Raw genomic sequence first — 27,250 nt, forward strand, 5'->3', positions numbered from 1 at the left:
GAGAGTTTCGAGAGAATTCAGCAACGCTTTGAGCTCTTGCCAAAAGATGGCACTTGCATATTTTTTGGAACTATTTCGAGAAAATACACGTATGAATAGGTTTTTTCGCTATTTTTAACACTTTTCTTTGCTATAATTTACAAATGAATTTTAATTATTAATTTAATATACTTTTTTATTCAGAAAATTTGTCTTATTTCCGGCACATTGTGCCAATTGCAACCGACTACCCATTCATATCAATTCCATCCGCACTGTGTGTGTCTGTCAAGTGTCATTGTGACGTTTCAGTCGATTAACGAAAGGAAACAACATGTTTTTGTAAATAACGAATCGCATCGCAATCACAAATAGTAATTAAAATCGCGTAAATTTGACGCATAGATTGTAATCAATCACCATGAAAACAGCGGCGAGTGCGGATCATTTGAAGTTGTCAAGTGAAATTAAAGCGTTGCATTCGACGTTGCGACAAAAAACGAAAAAATTGGGTACGAAACGAGCATGGCAAGAGCATTTGCAGGCTAAATCAAAGCTGCAAAGCTATGCGAAAGCAATGAAGGAATTGGCGATGAATCACTGGGAATTGAATGATCGCAAGAAAGAAGAAGCCAATTCCAAGGCTCAACAGCGCAGCCGAATCGCATGGACAGTCAATTATTGTCGTGAATATTTTCTGAGCGAAGATCTGATAACAAAAATAAGACAACGTGAACTGCGACTTTTGGATGAACTCCAAATTGATTGCACGGAAATGAATCGAGTGATTGCAGCAAGACAAGTGCCAGTAGAAAAAATCAAATTACTTGACGTTGGCAGTTGTTATAATCCATTTAAACCGTTTCCTGAATTTGAAGTGACCGCCGTTGATATTGCACCAGCAATTGAAGAGGTGTTCGAATGCGATTTTTTGAATGTTGAACTGGGTGATAGTATCGAAACATCGAGCAACGATAGTAAATCACAGATTTTAAGTAAATTACGTATTAATAGCTATGATGTTGTTGTATTTAGCCTATTGCTGGAATACTTACCCACCTCTGAGCAAAGATTGAAATGCTGCGAAAAAGCCTGTAAACTTTTAACGGACGAAGGAATACTCTGTATCATCACGCCAGACTCAAAACATATGGGTTGTAATGTGAAGCTGATGAAAACATGGCGCTATGCTCTGGCACAGCTTGGATTGGGCCGCATCAAAATTGAAAAACTGGAACATATCACCTGCATGGTATTTCGAAAGTGTCTCGATCCAGAAATCAGCCTTCGATGGAGTCGCATGCACAAACAACCGTACATGGAATATTGCATCGAAATACCACAAGATTTCAACGATACGGGAGATAAAGATAGTGAAGATGTGACTGAAGTGGATGATGAAAGTAAAGAATCACATGATGAAGGCAAAGAAAAAGATGATGACGTTGAAGGAAAAGATGACAAAGAAGAAGCGACTTCACAATCGAGTAACGAATTAGCTACTCCCAGTGAAGAAAATCCCGGTCCCAGTTCAACCACACCAGAGAATAATTGCTTAACATAGCTTTACCTTTAAATTGTCAGTGCCAATTGCCAAGAAACAAATGTGATGCTTTACCTAAGCCAATAAAATAAAAACACAGACATGTTTTTAAGTAGCAGCGGTTTTGTTTGCTTTATTTTTGTAATATATATCTATATATATCATAAATACCTTAACATTTTTTTTGTTGTTTCCTGGTTTCTAAAATACTAATCAATACGATGATTCGCATATAATATATTTAGGGATCTGGTACGATAATATTTCCACTTTGTCTATTTGTTGTGTTGTTTGCTTTTTTTTCTTCTTCTCTTCATTTTCATTTATGTTACTCTGAATTTTTATCTGTTTCTCTTATAATTCTTAACTAACGTCTATTTACAATTTTTCATTAGGTAATTGTTTGTTTATCCAATCAATTTTATTTCTTCATCAAATAAAATGCGTCCGATTATTTGAGATTTTTTTTCTTTTGAATTACCCTCAATAAAAATAGATGATGATTTTTGTTTTGTCTTAAAATGTAAATTTTTTTTCTTCGGAATTTGAACGCATATTTCGGTAATAACGAAAATAAAAAATTATGAAAAATTATTCTAGTGGGTTAACACTTCAAGTGGCTACAAAAATATGTGATGAAATTAAAGGGAAAAATAATAGTAACGACCAAGGATTTTCACGTGAAGTGCAACCACACTAAATTAATTAAATGCAAACTGATTGTTTCAAGAGAATTTATTACAATTATTTTTTTACTTATGTTTGTTTGTTTGTTTGTTTTTTCTTCTCTTTTTGTCTTCAATGAATTACATTTACACTTAATGCGATTTCTATAGCCCATTGTATCAAAACTACGAATATTATAGATTCTAACTTGCATTTTGTTTGCGATTTCTCTCTGTTTCAAACGTGTTTCTACTGATATTTTTGTTTTGTCGTATTTCACGCGACAACAGTTCATTTGCAAATTTTCTTGAATGTTTCATTCGCATTTTTGTTTGTTTCTTATTTTGCAAAAGTCTTCAGAATCTATATTTACGATGGAAACAATAAAGAAACGAACGATTAGCGCTGATGACAACATTCTTAATTTCAGTATGTGAAAATCGAATTATGGCAGTAATTGCGAAGTGTATACGGCTTTATTCAAGCAAAATAAAGAACATTAAATTGGTTAGCTAGTATTTGCGTAGCAGTTGTCATGTTTATATGGTTTTAAAAAAGAAAACAAACGAATAGTTGCTATTCTATAAATTCACGTTTAGTCTCTCAGGCAGACAAAATTGATTCAAAAATTTAAAAAAAAATAAATGCAATGATCTTGAAATGTTGTTTCTGAGTATTCGATGCGTTGTGATTGGCGATACGATGATGGTGGTGAAAAAACGGCATTTTTGGCACATTTAAATAATTTTTAAACCCTTTTCCTCAAAATATTTTCTTTTTTTTTTAATTTTTCAACATTAAATTGTACAAAAAATTCTGAAACCAGTAACCAAATTAAAAAAAAAAATAATCAAAAAAACAATTCCAAAATATAAAAAAAATAAATTGAGTGTATGAAAAATGAATGATGAAAAAAAAACATGTGTCGGTACTTTCGTGATACAAACATCAAATCAAATCACCATCATTGGTATGCGCAATCACAACGGTGAAACCGCAAAAGAATTGGGTCAAACATTTGTCAATTTTTTGTTTGTTCAAAAGACGATCGCGTGCATATTTTCAATTGCCAGATTTAATGAAATTGTAGTTGAAAATCATGCAACTTGCAATTCACAACATAGATCCGAGTAACAAATCCCGTCTAACTATTGTGTGCAGCAAATAATCAAATTACGTTTGTATGACAACAATGATAGAGAATGGAAAAAAAATGAGCTAGCTAATTCGATATATATTATTATGTGAGCGCGAACGCGATTGGTATTGTTGAAAAATGCGATTTAAAACGAAGAAAAAAATAAAGTATAAAAATTGTTGCTATCGATCTAAAATCACTATGAAAATTATTATCATCCACTAAATGTAGAACAAAATCATGTTATAAACTAAAATTACACAATAAGACGTTTCGTTTGTCGAACAGAAAAAGAATGAAAAGAGAAAAATTGATTGAACATAAGCATAGTCAAAATTATTCTCTCTTTTCCTCTATCCATTCGATTGGTTGCATTTTGTGAGACTGAGTTGTAATCGGCTTTTAATGTGGTAATATCTATTGTAATAATAAAGTGTCAATTTATATTAAATCGCAGTGTGATTTGAGCAGTGCACACGTGGCGATCGATAGAGAGTAAAATAAATAAAGCGGTGTGTCGATGATTCGGCATTTAATGAAAATCCGTTTTTGATTATGTTATTTTTTCGATACACTTGCATATGAACGGCGATAAAGAAAATGTATAATAAATAAACCTAGTGGTGATAAACCTAATCTGGTTCCTATTCACTGCGTTCATCAAGAAAATAATAATAAAAAAAAACGCGTACACACAAATTATGAAAGAATAAATGTTTATCGTCTGATAAATGTTTACTATCAAAAAAAGGGGGTTTTGTGTGTGTGTGTGTGTGTGTGTGTGTGTGATTGGTTTGCATTTCCGTTGCTGCTGTTATCGAATTCTAATGAACTCATATTCGCTTCTCTGACACACTCATTGCAGTTGGTTGCTTTTAAAACGTCTTTTAATTGATTTTCGTTGTTGGCTCTTCTTCTCTATGTGTTTGCTTGCTTTTTCTTTGCTATGTCAATCATAGTCGCGTATCTGTTCCGTGTACTTTCAAATGCCACGCTTCATTTTGTGTGTTTTGTCTTTTTTTTTCGTTCATTTTCATCCAAAGCGACGACTAATTGTTGAGTATACATTCATGTTCAGTGATAAATAAATATTGGTTCTATTTCGCGTGTGCTATTATTGGAATCAGACCGTCTCGTAGTGTGCTCACAATTGACTACAAGAATCATTCATTACTTTTTTGTCTGCTTTTGTTCAAATCAATTCGTATTGATTCGGTCTTTGCATTTGGCCGTTGCCGTTATCGACACTACGAAACTCAGTGCGTTATTGTAATTGCAATGACTCATTCCCCTGCTCACTTCTTCGCTTAAGATACTCTTTTTTTCTCTTCATTTTTTTTTGTTAAACAAAATTTCTCATATATTTAGATAAATTCTCCTCTTTCAATGAAAACAAATGTTAAACGGTTAAATGCACTTAAAATTTTTTTCTTCCGCTCGCTTTACGCGCGCGTCTTCTTTAATTATTTTTGTTTCTTTTTTCTTTGCTGATAATGTCGATAACATTTTCCGTATGTATAACAACTAAAGCAATTTTTTCCATCTATCAGTAATACATGCACTTGACTATTTGGATGGGTGCAATGCGTATCGAAAAAAATTGTCAACGAACTTCGCACAGAATTTGATTCCGTTCTTGTTGTTGCTGTTGTTTTGGTTGTTTGTTTTTGTTTTTTTTTCCCTTTCTTAAAAAAATAAAATGAATACGAGAGCAGAGAATAACAGCGCCGCCACTCAAGTGGGCCGCTCACCCTCTGCAGATGAATTGGTGTCTATTTATTACCGCTACATAAATAAACACATAGTTGCTACTCTACTTTAATAAAAAAAATTGGGCATTTTCTCGCCAGTTTTTTTTCTCTTTACACTTAACTATCCAATTATTATCGAACTACTGTTATACATTTTACATTTACAAATCGATATCATTGATTAGTACATAAACGTGCTGTTATTTCATCCGTTACATCTTTTGTATTCAGTTAATATGGTTTTTGTGTGTTTTTTTTTATTTCGATTTTTGTTCTAAATCTTTCTTCTTCGTTTTTTTGTAGTCAGTATTGTTGTTGTGTTTGGTTCGTTTGCAATGCACAAACTTCCTCTCCACTAAATCACACGGTTTTACAATGAATTTCATTTTTATTGGTGCATGTTTCGCATCCCAATGGAATTTGCACTCCAAACTGCTGCTGCTGGTGGTGGTGGTGCACACAAAAACGGATTTATAGCCATAATGGCCCTAGTGTTTTTTCGAGAATATCAACCGCATCGTTTCTTCCCATGCTGCGCAATGTGCCAGACAATTCGGCCAGCGCGTTCGAATCGCGGCATTTACATTCCCACAAATCGAGTATTTGTTCGGTGGGCGATGGTTTTGTTGCGAAAAATGCAATGTATCGATCGACTTTGAGGCGTTGGGCTAGCATACGCCAGTCATTACCTCGAGACGTTGGCGGATCCAAACAGGCACATAGTTCACGTTTCGCTTGACGCGTCAGTTTAAATGCGGTCTGTTCACTATCACCGCCGGCCTGTATGCACGCGGTGACCCCTTTCTCCGAAATGGTAACACTACGCAATGAATTATCACTGTATTCATCGATGACGCTGAGCGTATCTATTGGCAATGTGCAAAACGGTGCAATATGCGTTGCAATCACTTCGCCACCCTGTCTCTGCCGTGCAATTACCTCCAATTTTAGGCCCGTCGAATTAGTTGCATTATTATCATGGTCAACGACTCGTTGCAATGCAAACGCACAATGTAACGCAAAACTATTGTTCCATACATGGGAAAATGGTATTTTCTGACTCTCGGTGCCGGCCTTTGCACGCCATCGTCCGATACATTTCAGATTGAGATTTAAATCTTGGCCATTGTCTTGGAACGTAAGCGGTGCACTTTGACCCAAGAATGTGCCGCCCAAACGATTCTCCAAGCTGGCACAATAATCTTTTGAACTTGGAAAATCTTCGATAACATATACCCTTATGTTGCAATCACTATTTGGCTGTATCGATGGCCCGAATAGGAACAGTTTGAGCCGTTTTACCGCACGCATCCCACTGATCAACGATTCACCCACCAAAACGAATCGTCCCAAAAATTCCGTCATTATGTACGCATACTTTTCATCCATTTGTACATAGGCGGGTGTATTAATCGTTTCTTCGCCCAGTGTAACGATTTTTCGCCACTTTGGTTCGATTTCCTGTATGTGAGCATTTGAATGGTACAACGATATGCGCCATTGATCGAGATTCTCCGCGCAATGTGGTACACGCAATACAACGGGCTTATTTATGTTAATGTCCATGGGGCCGCAGTGCACAATTGGCGAGATATGCGAACACACTTCGGGTATGCATGCACGAATACTGTCCTCATGTAATACTGATAAAAAGATACTGTGTTTTTGGTTTTTTCCAACAGCCAGCTCCGGAATCGATAACGCCACATTCGCACTATTCAATTTCAAATATGCACCAGCTGACGCCACTAATTGGCGCACCGTGTTCGATTTGGGGAAATTTTTATGAGACATTGGCAGTGTTGGCGGTTCGGTTGCAACATCATACGTTGAATCGGCTGTAAAATGGACAGAGAGAATAAAACACAAGCGTTAGTTTAATGAAACGGAATCAAAGAGTGTCGAATTTAAACATGGGATAAAAAACGACGATGAAATTTTGAATGGATTTTTATGGATTTCTTATGTGTGTGTCTGTGTGTGCGGCTAGGCATTTCGGTGAAAACTTACAAGTATTGGTGGTGGTTGCGAGCGAGTCGGTGCTGTGAATCCGTTTTGAATAGTTTGACGAGCTGTATGAATCATTTCCGCTGACTTTATCCATTGGCGTTGCATAGCTAGAGGGTGAAAATATCATATTAAAACCGAAAAATATTAAACCAATGAGACTGTGAATTATGGCAAGCCATTTGACTATTTTATGCACTTCTTGAATATTTACCCGTCTGAAAACAATATTCAATGAAACCCACACGTATTTGAGTTGAAAATGATAGTGTCTCTATATGTGTGTGAGAGTGAGAGAGGGAGCGACGGATACTCATTGTATGTCTTACTTGGTATTTGAAATAAGTTGAGAATGTTGAAATATTCATCTGTTTCCATTAGATAGCAGCTTTGGCAATGGATACAAATGTATGTACATATAATAAAATTTTCATATTGGCCAACTCAGCCGACGCCGATTCCACCGCCACTGAATCTCTGTATGTGGTTCGGTCGAATTGATGTGCAATATGAATTCGTACAAAGCAATTGGTTCAATAGCCGTCAATTATTATTGCTTTGATTGTATTATTCAGTAAATTACAGGGTAAAAGCCACTGAATTATTGAGGGTGCACATAAATGCAAGACTTTGGCTTTCTCTCTGTCGCTCTCTTTCTCTCGTTCATTGTTTGGGTGCGTTTTTTTTCTTCTTTCAATTTTAAATATTCAAAAGGCGCCTTCTTAGAAATGATTGGTTTTGAAATGCGTCTTCCGTATTACAAATGAATTAGCAGACGTTTTTGGAATTTTCTTCATGTTATTTCTTCTTTCGTTCTCTTTACAACTTACTTATTGGCTAGATGCGGCACATCATAATGATGTTCGGATATCGATCTGGGTATCTGTAGCGGTATACTTTGGACAATGGTTCCGGTGACGCTGCCAGCATTGCTGCCACCATTTGCTAAACTTGGCAAAAGTCCATGATGATGTGAATTTAATGGTGGGTAATCATAATTAGCCGTGATATTATTTCGCGTCAAATCCGGTTGAAATTGTATCGTTGCCTTTTTATCAGGATCATGGAAATATTCGGGTTGCATTTCTGAAACGAAACAAAAACAAATAATTGATATGTATTAAAAATTAATGATTGAAAACATACATTCACGAAAACATTGAACATGCACACAAAGTGTACAATTTTACAATTTACAGTGTCACTGTTATGCAAGAAAATATGCTTTCCCCCCGAAAAAAAACAGCTCATCAGGCAAACATGGTAAAATCAAAGTAATGGAATGCGATAAATCAGCTCTCAGTTGTACAAATATCTGTGCCGACACAATCACAAACACGAATATTTTAATCACATTTTTCCATTTAATTAAAATATTCTGTGTTGGACAAAAGTATTTATGGTTCATGTCATTTAATGCGATTTACAATCGCTAGCTGCGAGATGGAGAGCGAGCGGGTACTTTTTTGTTTCGCACGTGCGTATGCTGTGGTGCGGGCATGTACCTGGTTAAGCGCTGCTTTTTATTTTGCTATCAACCATGAATTTAATAAACAAAATGGCTATGCATTGGTTTGGTTTCACATGCATTTTTTGCCAAAAGTTTTTTTCTTCTCGCAATTTTGATTTTTCATATCAGAGTAAATACAAATGATCCGAAATTGCAAGCTATGGAGACCTACAGACTGCAAAATCCCGTAGAACTCTGTATATTGGGCCCGAAAATAATCGCAAATGCATAATTTTTTTTCTGGCCCGTTTCTGCTGTTCATAGCCAATGCTTTTGCTTTATGACGTATTTTTCATCAATCTATTTTACGCTTGCACGACTTTACGAGACAACCAAAAGGTATAAAAATGTGCATAAACATGCAGCGAGAAACTCTCCCCGCATTCGAACAATTCAAACGACAACAATACAATCGCGGCGCCACAACGTGCGTTCAAAAAAAAATTGCACAGTGAAACCCAACACAGACACACACACACACACACACACACACACACACACACACACACATTTGAGTAATGAAAACCATCCGATTCGTCAAAAATTTAAACACAAGACCCAGCGTCGGTGGGTGTTTTTTTTTTATTGGACGAGACGAGACATTTCTTTGCTTACACCGGTGTAGCCCATTTGTCGGGAGGAAGTTATAAATGAAATAAAATATCTCGCCATTTCAATGCAGAGATGTTTCAAAGCCTTGGCTTTTCCTCTCCCTCCTCCTCTCAAACAGAGTTACTGTATTCCGTTTGGACACAGGTTATTCCGTACATTGGCCCGTCCATCGGTGTGAATACCCAGATCAGTCCATAAAATCGTAATTAGCTGATGGATTTTCCTTCACCATTACACTTTTAGTTACAATTTCGATTCATTTCGTTCCGTTTCATATTCCCATTCATCGTGTAATATTTGGTTTTGAAAAGATTCTTTTTTTTTCTTTCACTCTTACTCGGTGCGCATTTTTTCTCACTGCGTTGAGAGAGAGAGAGAGAGCGAAAGCATTTAAAGAGGAAAAATGAGGCACATACCGATATCCAAAGTCGAAAAACTTTATGATAAAAGTTTCCTGTGCAAGTTTTTCTTTTCTTTCTGTTCAGTGCGCTTTCAGTTGAATAGCAACGAAAGTATATGGTCATTGCGTGGAGAGAGAGAGAGAGAGAGTGGGCAAAATGAATGAAAGAAATGAGTTTTCATTCGTTTCACTTGGTCGACGAAATGATTTTTCATGTAGTTTCTTCAACGCATACGAAATATTAAAACTCAATGCTTTTTGAATGTTGTACGCAACGAACCTTTTCACTTGAAAAAGTCTCGGGCTTTTCGTTCTTGTTTCTATTTTTTTTTATTCCTTCTCGACAGCGACACACACACACACACACACACACAAGTGCCCGGTTCCGTTTTTGGCCAACAGCAAAGAAAAAAGAACGAGCTAGCAAACGGATGATAAAGTTTTCATATGAAAGAAACACAATTTGTGTGCTGTAAATCAGTATGAGAAATAAATCCAAGTCATTTGACAAAGGCCAAAATGAGGTAATGCATTGGCCAAAACATAAACCTAAACCGAAACATACCGAAGGTATGCTCTTCTGCATCATCTTGATGGTGGCTCTTTGTTCGGTTTCCGAGAGCTGGAGTGATGCGGTCGCTTTTTACGCGAAAAACTCTTAAAACTTTTATATCAAACAGAAAACTATTTCGCTTTCTTCCCTCTCCTCCTCCCTCTCTGTCCCTCTCTCTCTCTTTCGCTCTTGCTCTTGCTCACTTGCTTTCGGTTTTTCGATATACACCGTGACAAACTCGAGTTTAATCATCCGGTTTGAAGAGTTGAAATGAACTGTAATTTCGAATTGAAGAAACGCGAAGAGAAGAAGAAGAAGTTGAAAAAGTAGCGCCGAATGTGCGCGCGGTGCTTGTTGATGGTGCAGAATCAATGGCTTGAAATACGAGTATTTAATGACTTATGGCCAATTGAAATGTCTGAACACAAAGATTTCGACATGCATTTCCGCGGCTAATTGGCATGAATGATGATATCCAACTGGTGCGCCAATCACGTGGAAATCCATGACTTTTATTTGGTTTCTTCTTCTTTTTGCTTGCATTCCACTGTTCGGTACGGCTCGGTGGCCAACTTGATTGGCCATTTTGCTTGCTTGAGAAACACGGATTGAAATTTCATTGCAACCGATAATTAAGCCCAAAGAATGGCCAACAAAACGTAACGATTTCCCAATAATTTCGTTTTTATCTATTCGATTCGCCGTTTTCCTCCATCATTCATGAAGATAATATCAGTTTTTATCGGCGGCAGGCATCACCGGTTATGGCCCAAAACGTCTTGTCGAAAACATTAAAGACTAAATGAATTCGATCACCGTTTTGTTTGGCGAAAATGAAATGATGTCCCCGTTCCTTCCATCAAATGGGAATATATAGTCGTCGCTATCATAAAACAACATCAAATGAAAATGTTTATCGCTCCAACGGAATCCATAAAAAAAAATCGACAGCAACAACAACAGTGTTCATCTTATCACATTTTGGACTTGTTAATCTCCATTTGAATCGATGAACCATTGTCACTCGTTTTGTGAGAGTGTGTGAGCATTAAAATGCGATCGTCTATTCTGATATGTGTCCATACACAGATGACTGCAATAAAATCGGGAAAAAATGTGCGCTTTTGGCATTGGCATTTGATTTCACGGCGCTAAAGTGAAAAATTTCCCAGCTTTACGATGTTGGCGCACCAAGTCATAAAAAAATAATTTACTCATGTTTTATTGTTGACAAATAAATAAAATAGAAGCGGCTTGCGCGGGGCCTCGTTTGGCCGTTCAGCTGGCTGGCTGGCTGACTGGCTGACTGGCATGGCCTGAGAAAGTGTGTTTACTGTCATCGCACATTGGGCAAAATGTCAAGTGCATATTTCTGTAAGTCAGTAAATCTTTTTATTGAACTTGCATAAGTTGCTATTAACGGCAATTGCATCAAATCGACAGATGGATCCAAAAACACATAAACGCTCCAAACACCATCGAACAATTTTCATCGAGATAACGGCACAAAACGGTTCTTCACGTCTCGTTTTCTGTTTTCTTTTCTTTTTTTCCCTATCAAACGTCACTTCGTCAAACATTTAATATCAAAGTTCTTTCTTTCTTGTTGGCTGTTGGATCGTGTGTTGAGCGAAACGTGTGCACAATATCAAAGCGATGATCTCAAAGAGGTGTCGCTATATCGAGTATCAACATCCAAACTTTTTTTTCTTTCTTTCTTTCTTTCTTCCTTTCATCCAGTTTGATTTCAGCCTTTTATCACATCAAATCTTAATCACGCATCGTTCATGTAAGCCGCAAAGAATAAAATGTTTCGTGCATGATATAAATATGATTTGGAATATTCGATGGAACAAGTATAAAAAAGCTGTAACAGCATACAGCGAGAATAGAATCCACTTTGAGTGTTCATTACTGCGATTGATGTAAGCGAATATGTTTTGATGTGCGACCAAATGCTCTCTATCATTTATGATATTTGACAATTTTTATGGCATGAATATGGCATATCGATATTTAATGGGTGTGAATATGAAGTAGCTCGTCATTTTGCTTGTCGTTCAAACGTGCACATTGTGCTCAGCGACAGCCGCTTGATTTAAAATTAATCACACATTAATTTACCTCTCATCAAATTTATTGACACATTCGATAAAAATCTAATCGGATCCGCTTTCTTTTTTTCCATTGGTCTTTTATTCATTTCATTTCTCTTTGAAATTATTAAGTTACCGCCAACGCAACACAAAAAATGTGTCGAAATTTAAGTGTATTTTTGGTTGATTGAAGCTTTCCATTGAAACGGCAACGCAGTAAAAAAAAGTCCAGAGTGACACGTTATATATGCTTTTATAGCATAATCACGTTTAATTCAATCAGTGGCTGTCTGCACACGGGCGAGAGAGATGAAGAGTGGGAGAGACAGCCAGTGCGCTGGGAAATTAGAGAGCAAGGTATTATATTATTTTTTTTCGAAGCATATGCCCAAAAAATAAATATTGAATTATGTAAGTAAACGCGCAGTTATAATTATTGGTATTTGGTGTTTGACGTTCCGGCATATTTCAATGCACACGAGATCGAAGTGATGTTGGTTTGGGAAAAAAAAGGAATCAAAATAATGCCTTCATAGAGACGTGTCGCTATAGGATATAGATAGACTGCATGGCGGGCACAAAAGAGAGAAAAAAAGCCGTGTATATCGGTGTGCGTCGATAACGAATGAAATTCGATCGACAGATAAAATGTTTGCCGTATGCACGGTTGAAATAGATAAACAACATGAAATATTGGTTTTGTTTGAGATTGCCTAAATATGAAATATCCTTGGATACGCGCACACCAATCACAAGCGTGTGCGTGCGCGTGTGCACATCACATAGACACACACTGCATGGTATGTTGTTGAAGAAAAGCCACAAAATACCGTTGCAGATAACAAAATCGGTGAAATTTTGTATCGCTGAAATAAAATTTAACAGAGAGAGAGAGAGAGAGAGAGTGAGAGAGAGAGAGTGAGAGAGAGAGAGAGAGAGAGAGAGAGAGAAAACCTATATGAACAAATCGACAGGGAGCAGCAGCATTCCATTGGTTTTGCCGTAATCATAACAGTAACAACAATAAACAGCACATGTAAATGGAATGCGAGCACAAGCGAATTATTTTATTGAATGCGTGCCTGAGCGCGTGATCACTCTCCATCGAACTCGAGCCAACATACACACACCGTCAGTTTACCGTCATCGTAGTCGTCGTCATCGTGTGATGATAAAACGCAAACATTTTAATGAGAAAAAAAAATCTGTTGCAATATAATATCGATGTTTTTGGTTATATCCACACGTCTATGTATCCTATATATATGGATAGATATACCTTGGGACTTTTTCTATCATTTAGTTTGACCTGAGAACCCCGAACATCATTCTGACACAAGGAGCTGGCAATTTATTTTACGCATTGAGCCAGACGAGCGCATGTGATGAGCGAGGGGAACGAAGGAAGAAGCATGGATGGAAAAAAACAAAATCACTAACCCAAAAATTGTAAACTGCTGGATCTCAGGTGCAATCGGCAAATTGCTTATTTTTCGGATATACACCACCAAGCAACCGAACAACCCATACACACCAGTGCCAGTCATAATTGTGTAAATATTCGCATTCATGCATAGATACTGATACTGGATTCTCTCTCTTAATCCGGACCGCTCAATTACCATCAACCAAAAGAAGTCAGCAGACCGAGCGAGCAAGAGAGAAAATATCATTTTCATGAAAAATATATATATATATATATATCCACACAAACACCATATTGGTGTATAGTAAGTACAGAGCGAGAGCAGATTGCACTGCTTGAGAACTCGTACTCGAGCTCGACACACATGTCAATGCCATTGCGGACAGATTTGATGAACGAGCTCCAATGAAACTTGAAACATTGGGTCGGTGGAATTGGCTGTGCCGCCGTAAGCGCAAACATGTAATAAATTCGGTGCTCTATATCTGTTGAGTGGCATCATATTAAATGGTGTACAATTTATGAGTGATTTCCTGATTTCAAGCGCTCTAGCTCACTCTCTCTCTCTCTCTCTCTCTACGTCGTTCTCGGCTTCTAAGCAAAATCAAAACCAAAACAAAAAAAAACTCGACCTACAAAACAGACACGCTTCCTTTGGCCGTGCGCACCCGTCTGTTTCAAGGTGCCTCTTCGCATACTTAACGAGCCAAAAGCGGTTTTGTTGCGAGCTGTATATGCTTTTTTTTCTCGCTCTCTCACAAATTTATCGCCACAAAATTAAAAATCACAGTATTTTTTTTATGTTCCTATGTCGTCTCTGTTATGCCTTGGCCTCGTAATCATTCCGTTTGCTTTGCTCACTGCTTGCAAATTGCTTCTTCTTCCTATTTTCTCTCGTTTGGTCGGCCTAATATTTTGCGGTGATTCGGTTTAGTAGCTTCTCTTTTTTATTTATTTTTTCCTCGCTGGTGTTGTTGTTGTATTTCAGCTGTGTGTGTGTGTGTGTGTGTGTGTGTGTGGTACCGTTGCGCCAATGTGTATATTAAACTGCGTAATTATCAACAATTCATTTGGTTATCTTTATCGGTGTGTTTTATATTTTCGTTATTTTTTGCACATGATGCTCTCGTTTGCTTCTGCCTCACGAGCGTAATGCAAAAGAGATATTCCCTTGCATTATTTTATGGCCATTCCAGGAATCCGAATATATGTTTCCGCGTATGAATTACAACGTTTTTTTTGACGCGTATTCAACCGAACGCACGATGAAATAAAAATCATATCGAGAGTGAGAGAAAATTGAAAGACAGACAGAGAAACGGAAAAAAAACATGAGAGAGAAATACAGACAGACACACACACACACAACCTGGTGGATATAAAACGTTTTCGTTGTTTATACATTGAAAAATTTCAAAGCCGTTAACAGCAGCATCAGCAGCATCAGCAGCATCATCAAAGCCGTATTGAAACGTCCAAAAGGAAATTCAATGTTTTGCTCACCGAATACAAGCAATAAAGCAACTACGTAAGTGTATTTTGAGAAATGTGCGCAAACATTTTCGAATTGTATGTACGTAAATTACGTTCATTTGAGTTGTTGTCTGTTTCTGTTTCTCTCTCACACTCACTCTAATTCAGTCTTTCTCGATTGCTTGCTTGCTCACTCACTCAATGTTTGTACACTGAAAATTTGAGCTCTCTTCGGCTTCTCTCGCAACAATCGTGCGCTTTAATGCCGAACCATTAAAAATTTCAATTAAAATTTTAAATAAACACGATTTTGATTTTAAATTGTTGTACTATATATTTCCGCCTAATTTGCTATCGTTTGCATCTTAGGAGTGCGCTCTGGAAAACATTGGCTTTTGTGTGTTAGCGTATTCGGAATTCAAAGGGTGCTTCATACACACTCACACAAACAATATCCATTGCTCAAAAGAGTTGTTTACTTGAAATTAATTCGCGATTCATGCGAATTTGGCAAATTTATCAATTGTAAATGTCTTTTTATGAGTTGATAGCATGCTCGCGCGCGACGGCGGAATTTGAGCCACAGAGAAATGCTCGCATTTTTCCACTACAATGGGGGTTATTAAACAATGTGCTCTTTTTGATAGATTGATGTTTTGTTTAAGTTTAACAGCCATTTCAGAATGGATCAATCGTCAAATTGTTGCTGCCATTTGATGCAGATCGATTGTTGTTGCTATGCTTTTGTGTTCCATTGTCCAAAAAAGGAGGAAGAATCGACGGAATTGCGCTACTTTCGAATGCAATCGGCATCCGAAATGCTATTGGCAAAATCACAGTGTGGGTGTTGAAAATGAAATGCGAAACGTGACGCATGTGTGTGTATTTATGCGGCTTGCTTTTGTGCTCTTCATCATTTCTGTTCACATTACACAAATGATGGGAAAAAAACCCATCGAAACTCCGATTTCGTTTGCTCAAAAGTTGTTCCAAAAACAATTCGTGGATTAATGGCCAACCATCAATGTAACATTTAGGCCACATTTGCAAAAATGCCCGCGCGCTCCTCTACCATCAACATTCATCTTGTGCACATCTTTCTCACTCTCTCATTCCACCGTCGCCGTCGAAGAATAAGTTTTGTAGTTTTCGTTGTAATGACGGTAATTTATTACCAAATTAGAGATCCTTTTTTCGCTTTAACATTTCGTTCTGCGTGTGTAAGTCGGTGGCAACGGCCACGAAGACGACGATTTCATCGTTACTGCTGCTACTGCTGCCACTTTTGTTGCAGTGTTTCAAGAGCGCACTCACGACAAGCGCATAAAATGAAAATAAGTGTGTGAACCCGGGCGAATGTGGAGAAAGAAAAAGAGTGAGAGAAGAAAAAAAAGCCCATGCAATAATATCCCGATAAAAACAAAAAAACAACAACGAAATAACAACAAATTCAACGAAAACGGAAGGAAACAGATGTTTTTTAATGCGTTAAGTGAAATGGAGAGGTTTCGACGATACTTGTACAAATGAATCAAGCATAAGTGGTTAAATGTGATACTCCGATTTCTATTAACCAAAAACCATTTTTTCCATCCCCTTTTGCTCGTTGCGTCTATTTGATGACGAACCGACGCATTTCTCGTGCGTATCACATCGATTTGAAATGAAACAAACGAATAAACGAAGAAAAAAAATATTTATGGAACCCATACCAAAATCATTGTCGATTTGTTCTGGGCCGTTTGCAATGCAGAACAAATAACAACAAAATGCTAAACATTTCATTTATCGTGTGAATCTTTATGTATGTTTATATATGGAATGGGCATTTGGCCGTGTCGTCCATAAACATGTTCACATCCACTAAAATACTCCTGCGCTTGGAATTGAGTTTACACTGCACAGCGCACATACATATATTTTTATGCTTAAAAAATGTAAACAAATTTCTTCTCATTTGTGCTAGTATCGTTTTTCATTATGTAGAAAAATTTGTACAAAAAAACCATGATTTTCCTCCCTCTTCCTCCTTCGTCTATCGCAAATTCTACACAGATGCAGTGCACTCACACATGCGCAGCGCTGCATATGCAGTGATTGTCGATGTGCACACAGATTTAACAAGGATGGCTTAGAATATTGCAACCCACATCTCTGTGTAGTGGTGTGTGTATGTGATAGTTTGCTGAAAATGTCACTTCTGTGTATGAGTATAGTTGATGCAAGCGCCATTAGAGTGGTAGTTTTGCTAAAATTGAACAGCTGTAAACAAAATGTTTTAGATCGAAAGTGTCAATCGTTGGTATTAGCAATCGAAAACATTTGAAAAGTCGAAATCAATTTTCAGTTCTATTGTCTTTCATTTGTGACGGACTACAGTTTTTTATACGCATCTATTTTGCCAATTTTTTAAAGAATTTCGAATTTGAATCCAAAAATTTAAGTAGTTATTTTGTTGATCGTGAACATTTTGATATTAATTGTGAGCGAAAATGCTGGATGTTCTACCATATCGCGCAGAGTATGCGACAGGAAAAACTAACTGCAATAAATGCGCGAATATGGGTCCAATCACATCAGGCACAGTACAAATTGCTGTCATGCAACCCGTGAGTTTTTTTCATTATAATTTCAATCATTATCGGCATTCAATCGGAAATTCTTTTTTTTAATGAAGAGTCCCTCCGACGACTGTATTCAGCCCACATGGTATCACCAGCACTGCTTTTTTTCAGTTCGTCGGCCAATTTCGGTGGATTTCATCGATGGATTTGCCAATTTACGATACAGTGACCAAAAACCGATGCTAGACATAATTGGTAATTTATTAATATGACCATAACAGTGTATGAATTTTCGTGGTGGAATTAAACAATTTTTTAATAAAAATTAATTCAATCTGATCGAATAAGGTGCTAATGTGGAACTATGTCCCAACGACGAATTAGTAAAAGCAGCATTGGAATTGGAATCGGAAATCAAATATCAAAATGGCCTTTATTTTTCTATCTATGACGAACTCTTAACATTGGACCATATTGATCACCATAGAATTCTGACAACGAACAATCAATTTATCCCTGAAAAAAAAGCTGATGTATAATCCACATTCATTGCACATGACAATGTTCTTGAGTTGATTTACGTTTTGATTATCTTTCACAGGTTTTGAACCATTTGACTGACGTCGTCTGCTTTGGTGCACTTTTACCGTGTTCGGTTTGCAAAGATGGCCGTTTTGTATTCAATAATTTCAATTATTGTTGCACGGGTTTTGATTCTCCGTGGACGAAATGCGTCAATGCAACCACAGATCCCAAGCGTGTTTCATTGAAACGATCAGAAGATCTACAGGATTTAATAGGAAACGATGCTGCGCCCATTACTCGAATCATGCGAAATGTTGTCCGGGCTAACGATGATGAAATTGAGTAAGAAATTTGTTGATTTAGTTTGGATTCTATTGTCGATTAAAAATCAAATCGTTCTACTCAGATATCAAGCGAAACAGCCATTATTCGACTTGGACTTCCTAATTGTCGGTGAGACAAAGCAGCCGAAAAAAGATATTGTGCATAAAATCCGATTGATGGGTGGCAGAATTTCGAATGAAGCTCATCGAGGACTTGCCGCAGTGATTATAAACGCCGCTGAAGTCGATCGGTTTAAAAAAGATATTAAATGGGCATCTGATCGTGGTATTCAAATGGTACCCGAAGAATTTCTTAACGAAGTAATGGACAACGATCCGATTGAGGTGATCGTAAAAATGGACATAAGCAAATGGGGTCGAAATGTAGGTTCACCATCAACACAATTTTTTTATTCGTGATTTCAACGCACAATTTTAATAAATTTGAATTCTATTTCATCCCATTTTAGCCGTACAGTCGTTTGCCACAATTGAAATTAGACAGAGCATCAATGAATAACGATTTGGGAATATATACCTATAAGCATTTGAAAAGTAAATGACATTGGAAGATAAAAAATGTCAGTCAAATTTTAATTCAAACTTCATTTGATTTCACACAAAGGTGTTGATCCGGTCTATGAACGAGATGCTACCGTTTACTGTAATGATGATCTGAGATACGATGTTACACTGGACTACGTCGACATTGGCACGAATAAAAATTCATTCTTCAAGTTGCAGGTACTTCAAACGGCCACTTTATTTCAGCCAGCTGGAATTTCAAATCCGCAACACAAGTATGTGTTGCGTCTGCTAAAAGGCCGAATCGGAACATTAGCCGGTTCAAAGGAACTGACTGTGTGCAAAGACGTTCACGAAGCTAAAACAAAATTCAAGCAAATGTTTATGGAAAAAACGGGTAATGAATTCGGCGCAAGGGAATTTGTGAAAAAAGCGGGCAAATATCATCGAGTAAACATTGACTACGAGGATGTCTGTCGAAAAATTCCGTCAAACAATGTGCCTACGAAATTAACAAAAGCGCTGTACGAATTAATGCAACTGTTGGTCAACGAAGACGTGATGAAATCGGCATTGCTGGCATATTGTTTAGGTGGCGATAGTATGCCGCTGGGAAAAATCACTATGCAACAAATTGATGATGCATTGAATTTTTTAGCAGAGATATCATGGTTGCTAGAACATAATGGTGATCAAAAACTCCGAATTCTCGATGCATCGAATCAGTTTTATTCGTATGTTCCACATGGCACTGGTTTTAAGCGACCACCAATTATCGATACACTGAAATTGGTCCAAGACAAAGTGAGAATGTTGAAGAATGTGTCAGAGAATTGTTTGAAATACGACATTCTGACCAGTGAATTGAATGACGAGCGAAATATGTTCGATGTGTGCTACGAACACCTTGGAGACTCGGTTGAAATTAAAATGATCAACAAAGCATCGGACATGTATGCAGAAATTGACAAATATATGAAGAATACACAAATACCTGCAAACCAAGTGCGTCCGTATGGTTACAATCGTGGAAGTTTCGAAATTGATGAGGTATTCGAAGTGACGCGTCACGAAGAAGTGCTAAACTACAAACCGTATGAACTACACTCAAATCGACAATTACTATTTCATGGATCTCCGATCGTCAATTTCTTTAACATTCTGACAAATGGCTTGAAAATTGCACCGCCAGAAGCCCAATTCAGCGGTGCAATTTTCGGTAGAGGCATTTACTTTACCGATTCAGTGACCAAAGCCGCCAATTACTCTCAAGCTGTTAACGGCACTGGATTGGCATTATTGTGCGAAGTCGCACTTGGTTTTTCTGACATACACCCTCACATCGATAATGAAGAACCCATTGGCCACCATGATTCGGTGCTAGTATTCGGCCAGTATGCTCCGAATCAATCGACTAAGTGTCCTGATGGTATGAAAATACCAAACGGCGAACTTGTTTTATCACAACCACAGAGTAGATTGACTTTTAACGAATATGTGGTGTTCGATCCGTCACGAGTGAAAATTCGATATATGGTCAAATTCACATGGAAGCGGATTGAATAATCGAAAGACAGGAGATATCAAATAGTAAAATCTCAACACAATCATAAAACGATATAGGTTCATCATACAAACATTCGTTCAATTAAGCGTAAATGTTGATTTCAATTTAAACTTCCAATATGAAAAATTGTACTATCGAAAGAGTTTTTTTCTCTAAATTTCAAATAAATTTCGTTTAAAATTCCAAACTTTTTGTTTCATTTCATTCGAAAAAGATGCAAATTTGAAACTTGGCAATTAGATGACTAGAAGCTTATTAAATACTTTGCTCAAGCGCATTCAAAGCAAATGCAAATAATACTTTTGCAGGACCTAAGCTGCCAAATTAGTACTTAAGATTGTGTTTGAAATGTCTATTTGACGTTTAGATTGTAAACAATCAGTGTGAAATTGACAGTTCAGTTCATGCATGATAATACACCGCTGTAACAACACTTCGGTAAATTGAATTTTAAAAAATCTATTAGGACCATTGTTATTGATTCGAATATTTTCACAAAGAATGGACGAAACCAAAGGTAAAACCTTAAATTCATTAAAAAGTTTGCTCAGTTCTGATGATTTTAATTTTTTTAGTTCACCAATGTTTGTTTTGTTCGCAAACATTCGATAGTGCCGTTGAGAAAGATGACCACATTCTAGAGCATTTTGTCCATGTAACTTGCTCGGAATGTAATCAAGATTTGATTCAAATCGGTAGTAAATTGTACGCAGAACACAATACAATGACATGTATAAAAATATCAGAGCCATATGTTATTTACGAGCCCGTGGAAATAAAACAGGAGACGAGTTATCCTGATGATATTGAGCAACTTGATGAAGCAACCATTTCTGCCGCTTTGAACATTGATATCGAAGAGCAACAAATTAAAACTGAACTATCAATTGAAAATGATGAACTTGGAATTCAAATGGAATCAAATGATTTGGAAGCAGACGGTAAGCGTAATGAGCAAAAATCAATGCACTTGAAATTATTTATTTCTACAAACCCCAAACTACATTTATTTAACTTCAGGAAACCGAAAAGCAGAAAAAAGAAATCGAACAACGTCTCCACCATCAAGTGATCCGATATCGAAACATAAGAAAACACATACATCTGTTAAATCAATGGCTGTTGTAGTGAAGGGAACGCATACCAGTCGATCATCTTCTTCGGCATTGAGTGCGAGTGCGAGTGCGAGTGAGACTGCGAGTACAAGTGGAAGTACGGGAAAAGGTGTTTTCCCAAAAACTGAATGCTCAATTTGTGGCAAAACGATCACAAAAAAAATCTTAAATAGACACATGAGAGAGCTACATGGTGATAAAAAAGATGATTTGAAGTGCGGGCTGTGCGATTTTACGACTAAAAGGAATACAAGTCTACTCGATCACCAGAGAAGGGTGCACCTTCAACCCGTTAAGAAAGGTCGACCGAAAAAGGGTGTTGCTCGCCGTGAAAGAAGTCCATTCAGGACAGAAGAATTTAATATTCGCCATAAGACAGCGGTACAAGCATTAACTATCAATGCAGAAAAGCTGGACGAAATCAAAAAATCGAACGATGAACTAGTGATGCAGATGAAAGGCTTTTATGAGAAGCGCCAAAGCACAATCAATAACGTCAAAATGAAAGAGAGAATGTCAATCATGGAAAGTAAGCAGACAGAGCAAAGACTGCCCAAACAAGATGACATCCCCGGATCATCAAAAAAGAGATCCACAAAATGATAACTTGGACTAATGGAAATTAGAGAAAGGAGAAGAGCTCACCGTATAATAACAAGCACAGTATTATTATTGAAGAATAAAAACCAACAAATAAATCTGGTCAAACTAATAAAAAAAAACCTTGCGTTTTACAACGAGTACTTTTTTTCTAGGCTGGATCATAGCTTAACAGCGTGAATAAGTGCAAAAATGAATGCGTACTTTACCCAAACCATACGAATTGTAACACACATCATGTGATTGAATCAAATTGTTGAAATAATTGTTCTGTGAGTTGATTCAGAGTGAATGTTGCAAAATTCGATTAAAACACCACCAAAGAACAAAGTTTACAGTTGAAATATTTAAATTTTCTATTTAAATACTCGAAAATCACTTATTCAAAAGTATTTGATTGAGAAAAAAAACGTTTTATTCTTCTGCGATAGTCCATTGCTAATCAAAACTTCCCTATTTATGTAGCTACTGCTGTTTAGCAGCACGCTCATTTTCATCGGAAATTTATTTTCATTAGAATCTAATTCCATAAAAATGTTTACACACATAACAAGAATGTGGACAACAAACAACATTCCACTCATGTGATAGCCTATTTATTGACCATCGTTCTATAATTCAGACTCTCTGTCTCTCTGTATCACAATTCACTCAGTGTGTGTTTGCTGCGCTTGTTTTGCATTTCGTAATGGAAGTAGCCACCGAATAATGAATACATACATCCTATAAAAACAGGCGCGCATACATAACAAAATTTTCTCTCAATCATTAAATGCCTCTGAAAAAAAACACAATATCCATTAACCCATCAAAATATCAATATCGATAAATTATTGCTATTTTATTGTATTACAGTCAAGATAGTGAGCGTAACAAATGCACGTTGTTGTGTTTATGCTCACTCTCCCGGTTGCATGGCATTTTGTGGGTTTGGGTCTTTCGGTTTTAGTTATGTTGTTGGTACTGTTTTTTTTTTCGCGTAAGTTTCCACAGTCTGTCGATCGTTCACGTATTTAACTAACTCAACATCACGATACCAGCTGCCCGCTTTTATTATGGTTCGAACCGTTGTTGTTGCTGCTGTTGTTCGTTTCTTTTGATAGTCTCTATAGTGCGCGCATTGCGATCGCTGGAGAGTTTTTTTTTTACATATAAATGCACAGCCGTCTATGCTCAACCCACGCTCAATCAGCCTCTTTCTTTCTCTCTTTCCTTGGGAAATAATTAAAAAAAGTTCTGTCAATTCATTTTTTGCTGTTGTTGTTGTTGTCATTGCTGTTCGAGCGCACAGCATTTATGCAACAGTTCGGTTCGCTTCTTTTTATGTCGCAATTATGTCGTGAAAATGTAGAAAAGGAAGTCGATGCCAATAACTATAACAACCATAACCATGAGGACACAATACATACATACACAGTATGGTACAACAGCACTTGTGCCACAATAAATAACAATAAAAACAACAACATTGGCGCATAAGTGTTTGGACGGCCTATTGTGAACCGCACACCGTGCTGCGCTCATTGAATTTCAATACACTTTTAACGAAATTTATTAATGGATCACCATTTTAATGTGTTCGGACATCATGCGTTAAACGCAATCGAACGAAAGTTATTGAATGGGAATTTTGTTGAAGCCGAATTTTCGATGCGTCTCACTCGTGTACGGTCTCTGTTTCCTTTTTATGTGAAGTCGAACTATGCAAACGGCATTAAATGCATTGGTGAATTGGTGTGCGTGCGTGCGTGCGCGGAGACAAATATGAAATGAACATGATTGAATTATTGCTTAATTTAAATGAATGCACATAACGATTCGATTCGTGCATCTGATGAGCAGCCAGACAGCGTCCATTAAATTCCATGATGTGTGTCTTTCGCGTGTGTTTGTGTGTGAACGCCGCTTTTCAAATGAAAATTTTCAATTTTATGTCATGCTGCTTGTGTCTGTGCGTGCGTTTTCAACTTTCATGTTCTCAATCTTTTTTTTGTGCAGGTCAGCCATTGCCCTTTGCCTTTTTCACACCGAATGTGCGGAGTGGCGCAACATTAAGTAAGTTTTGTCATAGTTCTATCGCCGATGTTGGTCGATTAAAAAAAAAAAAACAACAACAACCAAAAAAAAACAAACCAATATTTTGACAACTCGTCCAAAATAACCTGTTGTGGGTTTTGTTTGTTCCTTTTCATTTTAATCCGTCGACGGATTAAAAACCAAATCAAATGAGAAAAATGAATTATTGAAAGACACATAATCACTTTTGACTCAATGGAATGACGTTAAAATCCTCATGTTTCACATTCTTCTTCTTTTTTATTCTCGCTCGCTCGCTCTCTCTGCCTCGTCGATTCAATGGAAACACAAGCCCGGGAAAAAGTAGAGTAAAAACATGAAAGATTGATTTGAATCGATAAAGAAGTCACAAATTATCGAAAAATTATTGACATGTGGATGCATATGCATGAGCATCAACAGCAAAATATGGAAATGAGGAGAGAAAGAAACAAAAAAGAGTTGACTCATTCTGGCAACGGCCCCAACGGAATCCATTCTACTTTAATCATCACTGTCCCATGTTACAACATCTCTCACATTTTTTTCTCTCCCGCTCATTCGATTTGTTGTGTTCTTTTTTTCTTCTTCTAGAAATGCTTTCAATTCGAATTGACGTTGTGCTTTCATTTTTTTGTTTTTTTTCTCCATTAACCTGAAATTACTTTTTTGTTCTCATCCTCTTCGTGTCGATGTGATTATTCTGAGAGTCAATAGTAATATTTGTGTTCATGTTTCTTCTTTTTTTGATTTTTGCTGCATGAAAACAACAAAGAGCAACATGAAACGAAAAATTTGAAACCGAGAGAAAAATCAGAACGAGAAAAAAATCGACTGAGTGATACGAGCAAATCGAATCGGGCCATTGATTTTAATTTCAAAAGTATGACATTTGAAATTGGAAATTCAACGCTGTTTGTTTAATCTAAAACAACAACAACAAAAAATACGCCACGTAATAAGATCACAAAGTACCGAGAGATGAGCACATGAAGTCTCACGGGCGCACGTACAAACGACACAAACCAAATCTGACTTTAGGAGAATTTATTATGTTGTGGCAAAAGGGGGACACTAAATAGCAACATGAATTTCATATCTCGATATTCATTAAACAGAGAACAGAGGAGAATATGCGGCCACGGTGATGGTGTCAGTGCAGCATCACCGGCGTTCGGGATTCCTGAACTGCTGTCGCTTCGTATGAAATGTCTTCATCAAATGAGCTGAACACGACGAGATCGATTCGATACAGAAAAAAAAGGCAACCATCACCATAAGTTGAGGTGCTTAAAATTGTCATCCGTTTTGTAAGCAAACGACCTAAGCGATAAAGCAAGTAATTTCGAGTGTCATTGTATGGCGGATTGAATGGAAACGAACGAGCGAACAGTCGAGAGCAAACATTCAAAACGTAACCATAAATTAGCTCCGTCAGAGTACCAAAAGTCGCGACTACTTGAAGCAACAAGCGACAAATGTCGAATCGTCTTACTGAAGCGCGTTAATATTTATTATTTCAATTTGGTACCTCATCTGTCTTCCAGTTAAATGCAGCAAGCTCACATACAAAGCCCGATGGCAATAGCGTGCGCATATTGTAATGCCGGTACCATTCGAACGCTCGCTCGCTCGTGCGTGCGCTCTCTGCTATTTATAGGCAGTCAAGGAATTTAGACAAGAAAAATGGATGGGAAAAATGTATTGTGTCTCGATTGGCTTCATAGTTGAACCGTTCGCTTTTTTTTGGTGTGTTTGTATATGGATATGTTTATATTGTGTCTCACTTTTGTGTACGTTTGTTTTAATTTCGTCACTCACTCGTCGAAACGTAATCACCGACTAAAATCCATTGGCCTATCTATCACATTTGGGACTAAATTGAGAGTATCCCATATGCGGTTCATATATTACAATTTGATGTCGCATCCATTTCGAAATGTTAAACAGGCCGAAAGCCGAGAGAAGAAGGAACAAAAACACTAAGTAAATGTCAACAGCAACCGTGTTGTCGTCGAAAATGCCGACTCTTCCGTATGCACAAACACACACATAGATTCACAATGGAATAACATCGGGAACATGTGTAAAACTTGATTTTCTGGCCGAGTGCATAGAATACGAATTAGATTTACAGAGCAATGGTAAGCGCCTTGATCGCTAAGCCCAATCTTTCATACCTTTTGCGGCCGACTGCTTATTTTCACAACGAACCAACTTTTTGTTCGACTCAATATGAACCGAACACGGGGAAAATGATTTAGAACTGTTTTATCCCCATGATTTACTGAAGGTAAATCACAATCAAATCTTTGTTCGACGGATTTTCATGTATATATGTGAGAACTCTCATATCTTGTTTATGTCAGCCGTCGTTGACTGTTACGTTCGAGCGGGTGGAAATTTAGCTGAATTTTCCCGTTGGAATAAAATCGTATTAAATCGCTTCACTCAACTATTTCGAGATCAATCGAACATGAAAAAGAAGGAATTTATGAAGAAAATGTGCAATTTAGCTATTTGTGTTAAGTGCACATGGCACACACACAACAACAACATGAATGCGATAAAAGTTATGTGGAAGTGAAATCTGTTGTGGACACGCACGCACGCACGCACCGTCCATACGTATTTCATTCGAACTCGCTCCGAAAATGTCATTGAATTGACGAATGAATACAAAACACAAGAGCACAAGATATGTCATTAAAAGTTTTCCCTGCTTCGCAGTTCGACTTCGACTTCGATTTCATTTCTCTTGTTCTTCTTTTATTTTCTCTCTCTCTCTCTCTCTCTCTCTCTCTCTCTCTCTCTCTCTCTCT

The 27,250-nt window shown here is 37.2% G+C and overlaps 3 protein-coding genes across 5 annotated transcripts in view; 2 read left to right on the forward strand and 1 right to left on the reverse strand.

The window, feature by feature from the left end:
- Window positions 1-260: 260 nt before the first annotated feature.
- LOC129577759 (S-adenosylmethionine sensor upstream of mTORC1) lies at window positions 261-1,640 on the forward strand. The gene has a single exon (XM_055465272.1). It carries the CDS (start codon window positions 401-403, stop codon window positions 1,541-1,543), a length of 1,143 nt encoding a protein of 380 aa, XP_055321247.1. The 5' UTR covers window positions 261-400; the 3' UTR covers window positions 1,544-1,640.
- LOC129577758 (netrin receptor unc-5) overlaps window positions 1,628-27,250 on the reverse strand; it is a 181,791-nt gene continuing 156,168 nt past the window's right edge. For all 3 annotated transcript variants that reach the window (XM_055465270.1, XM_055465268.1, XM_055465271.1), the window contains 3 exons: window positions 7,915-8,170; window positions 7,088-7,194; window positions 1,628-6,915 (listed from right to left, as the gene is read on the reverse strand). In XM_055465270.1, coding sequence (XP_055321245.1) covers window positions 5,549-6,915; window positions 7,088-7,194; window positions 7,915-8,170 — 1,730 coding nt within the window. In that variant the 3' untranslated portion in view covers window positions 1,628-5,548. The remainder of the gene's footprint in view (window positions 6,916-7,087; window positions 7,195-7,914; window positions 8,171-27,250) is intronic.
- LOC129577760 (uncharacterized) lies at window positions 21,080-22,387 on the forward strand. The gene is made up of 3 exons (XM_055465273.1): window positions 21,080-21,175; window positions 21,234-21,599; window positions 21,679-22,387. The coding sequence occupies exons 1-3, from the start codon at window positions 21,160-21,162 to the stop codon at window positions 22,374-22,376; spliced, it is 1,080 nt and encodes a 359-aa protein (XP_055321248.1). The 5' UTR covers window positions 21,080-21,159; the 3' UTR covers window positions 22,377-22,387.

Source organism: Sitodiplosis mosellana, unplaced genomic scaffold, assembly GCF_009176505.1.
Source record: "Sitodiplosis mosellana isolate CC-2019 unplaced genomic scaffold, AAFC_SMos_1.0 Smas_scaffold_6226, whole genome shotgun sequence".
Lineage (NCBI taxonomy): Eukaryota > Metazoa > Arthropoda > Insecta > Diptera > Cecidomyiidae > Sitodiplosis > Sitodiplosis mosellana.

What these genes read in the sequence shown, in the direction of transcription:
- LOC129577760 (XM_055465273.1), top strand. An exon ending in AAATGATTTGGAAGCAGACG is followed by an intron (nt 21,600 to 21,678) that starts GTAAGCGTAATG and finishes ATTTAACTTCAG; the next exon opens with GAAACCGAAAAGCAGAAAAA.
- LOC129577759 (XM_055465272.1), top strand. Translation starts at nt 401, where the DNA reads ATGAAAACAGCGGCGAGTGCGGATCATTTGAAGTTGTCAAGTGAAATT.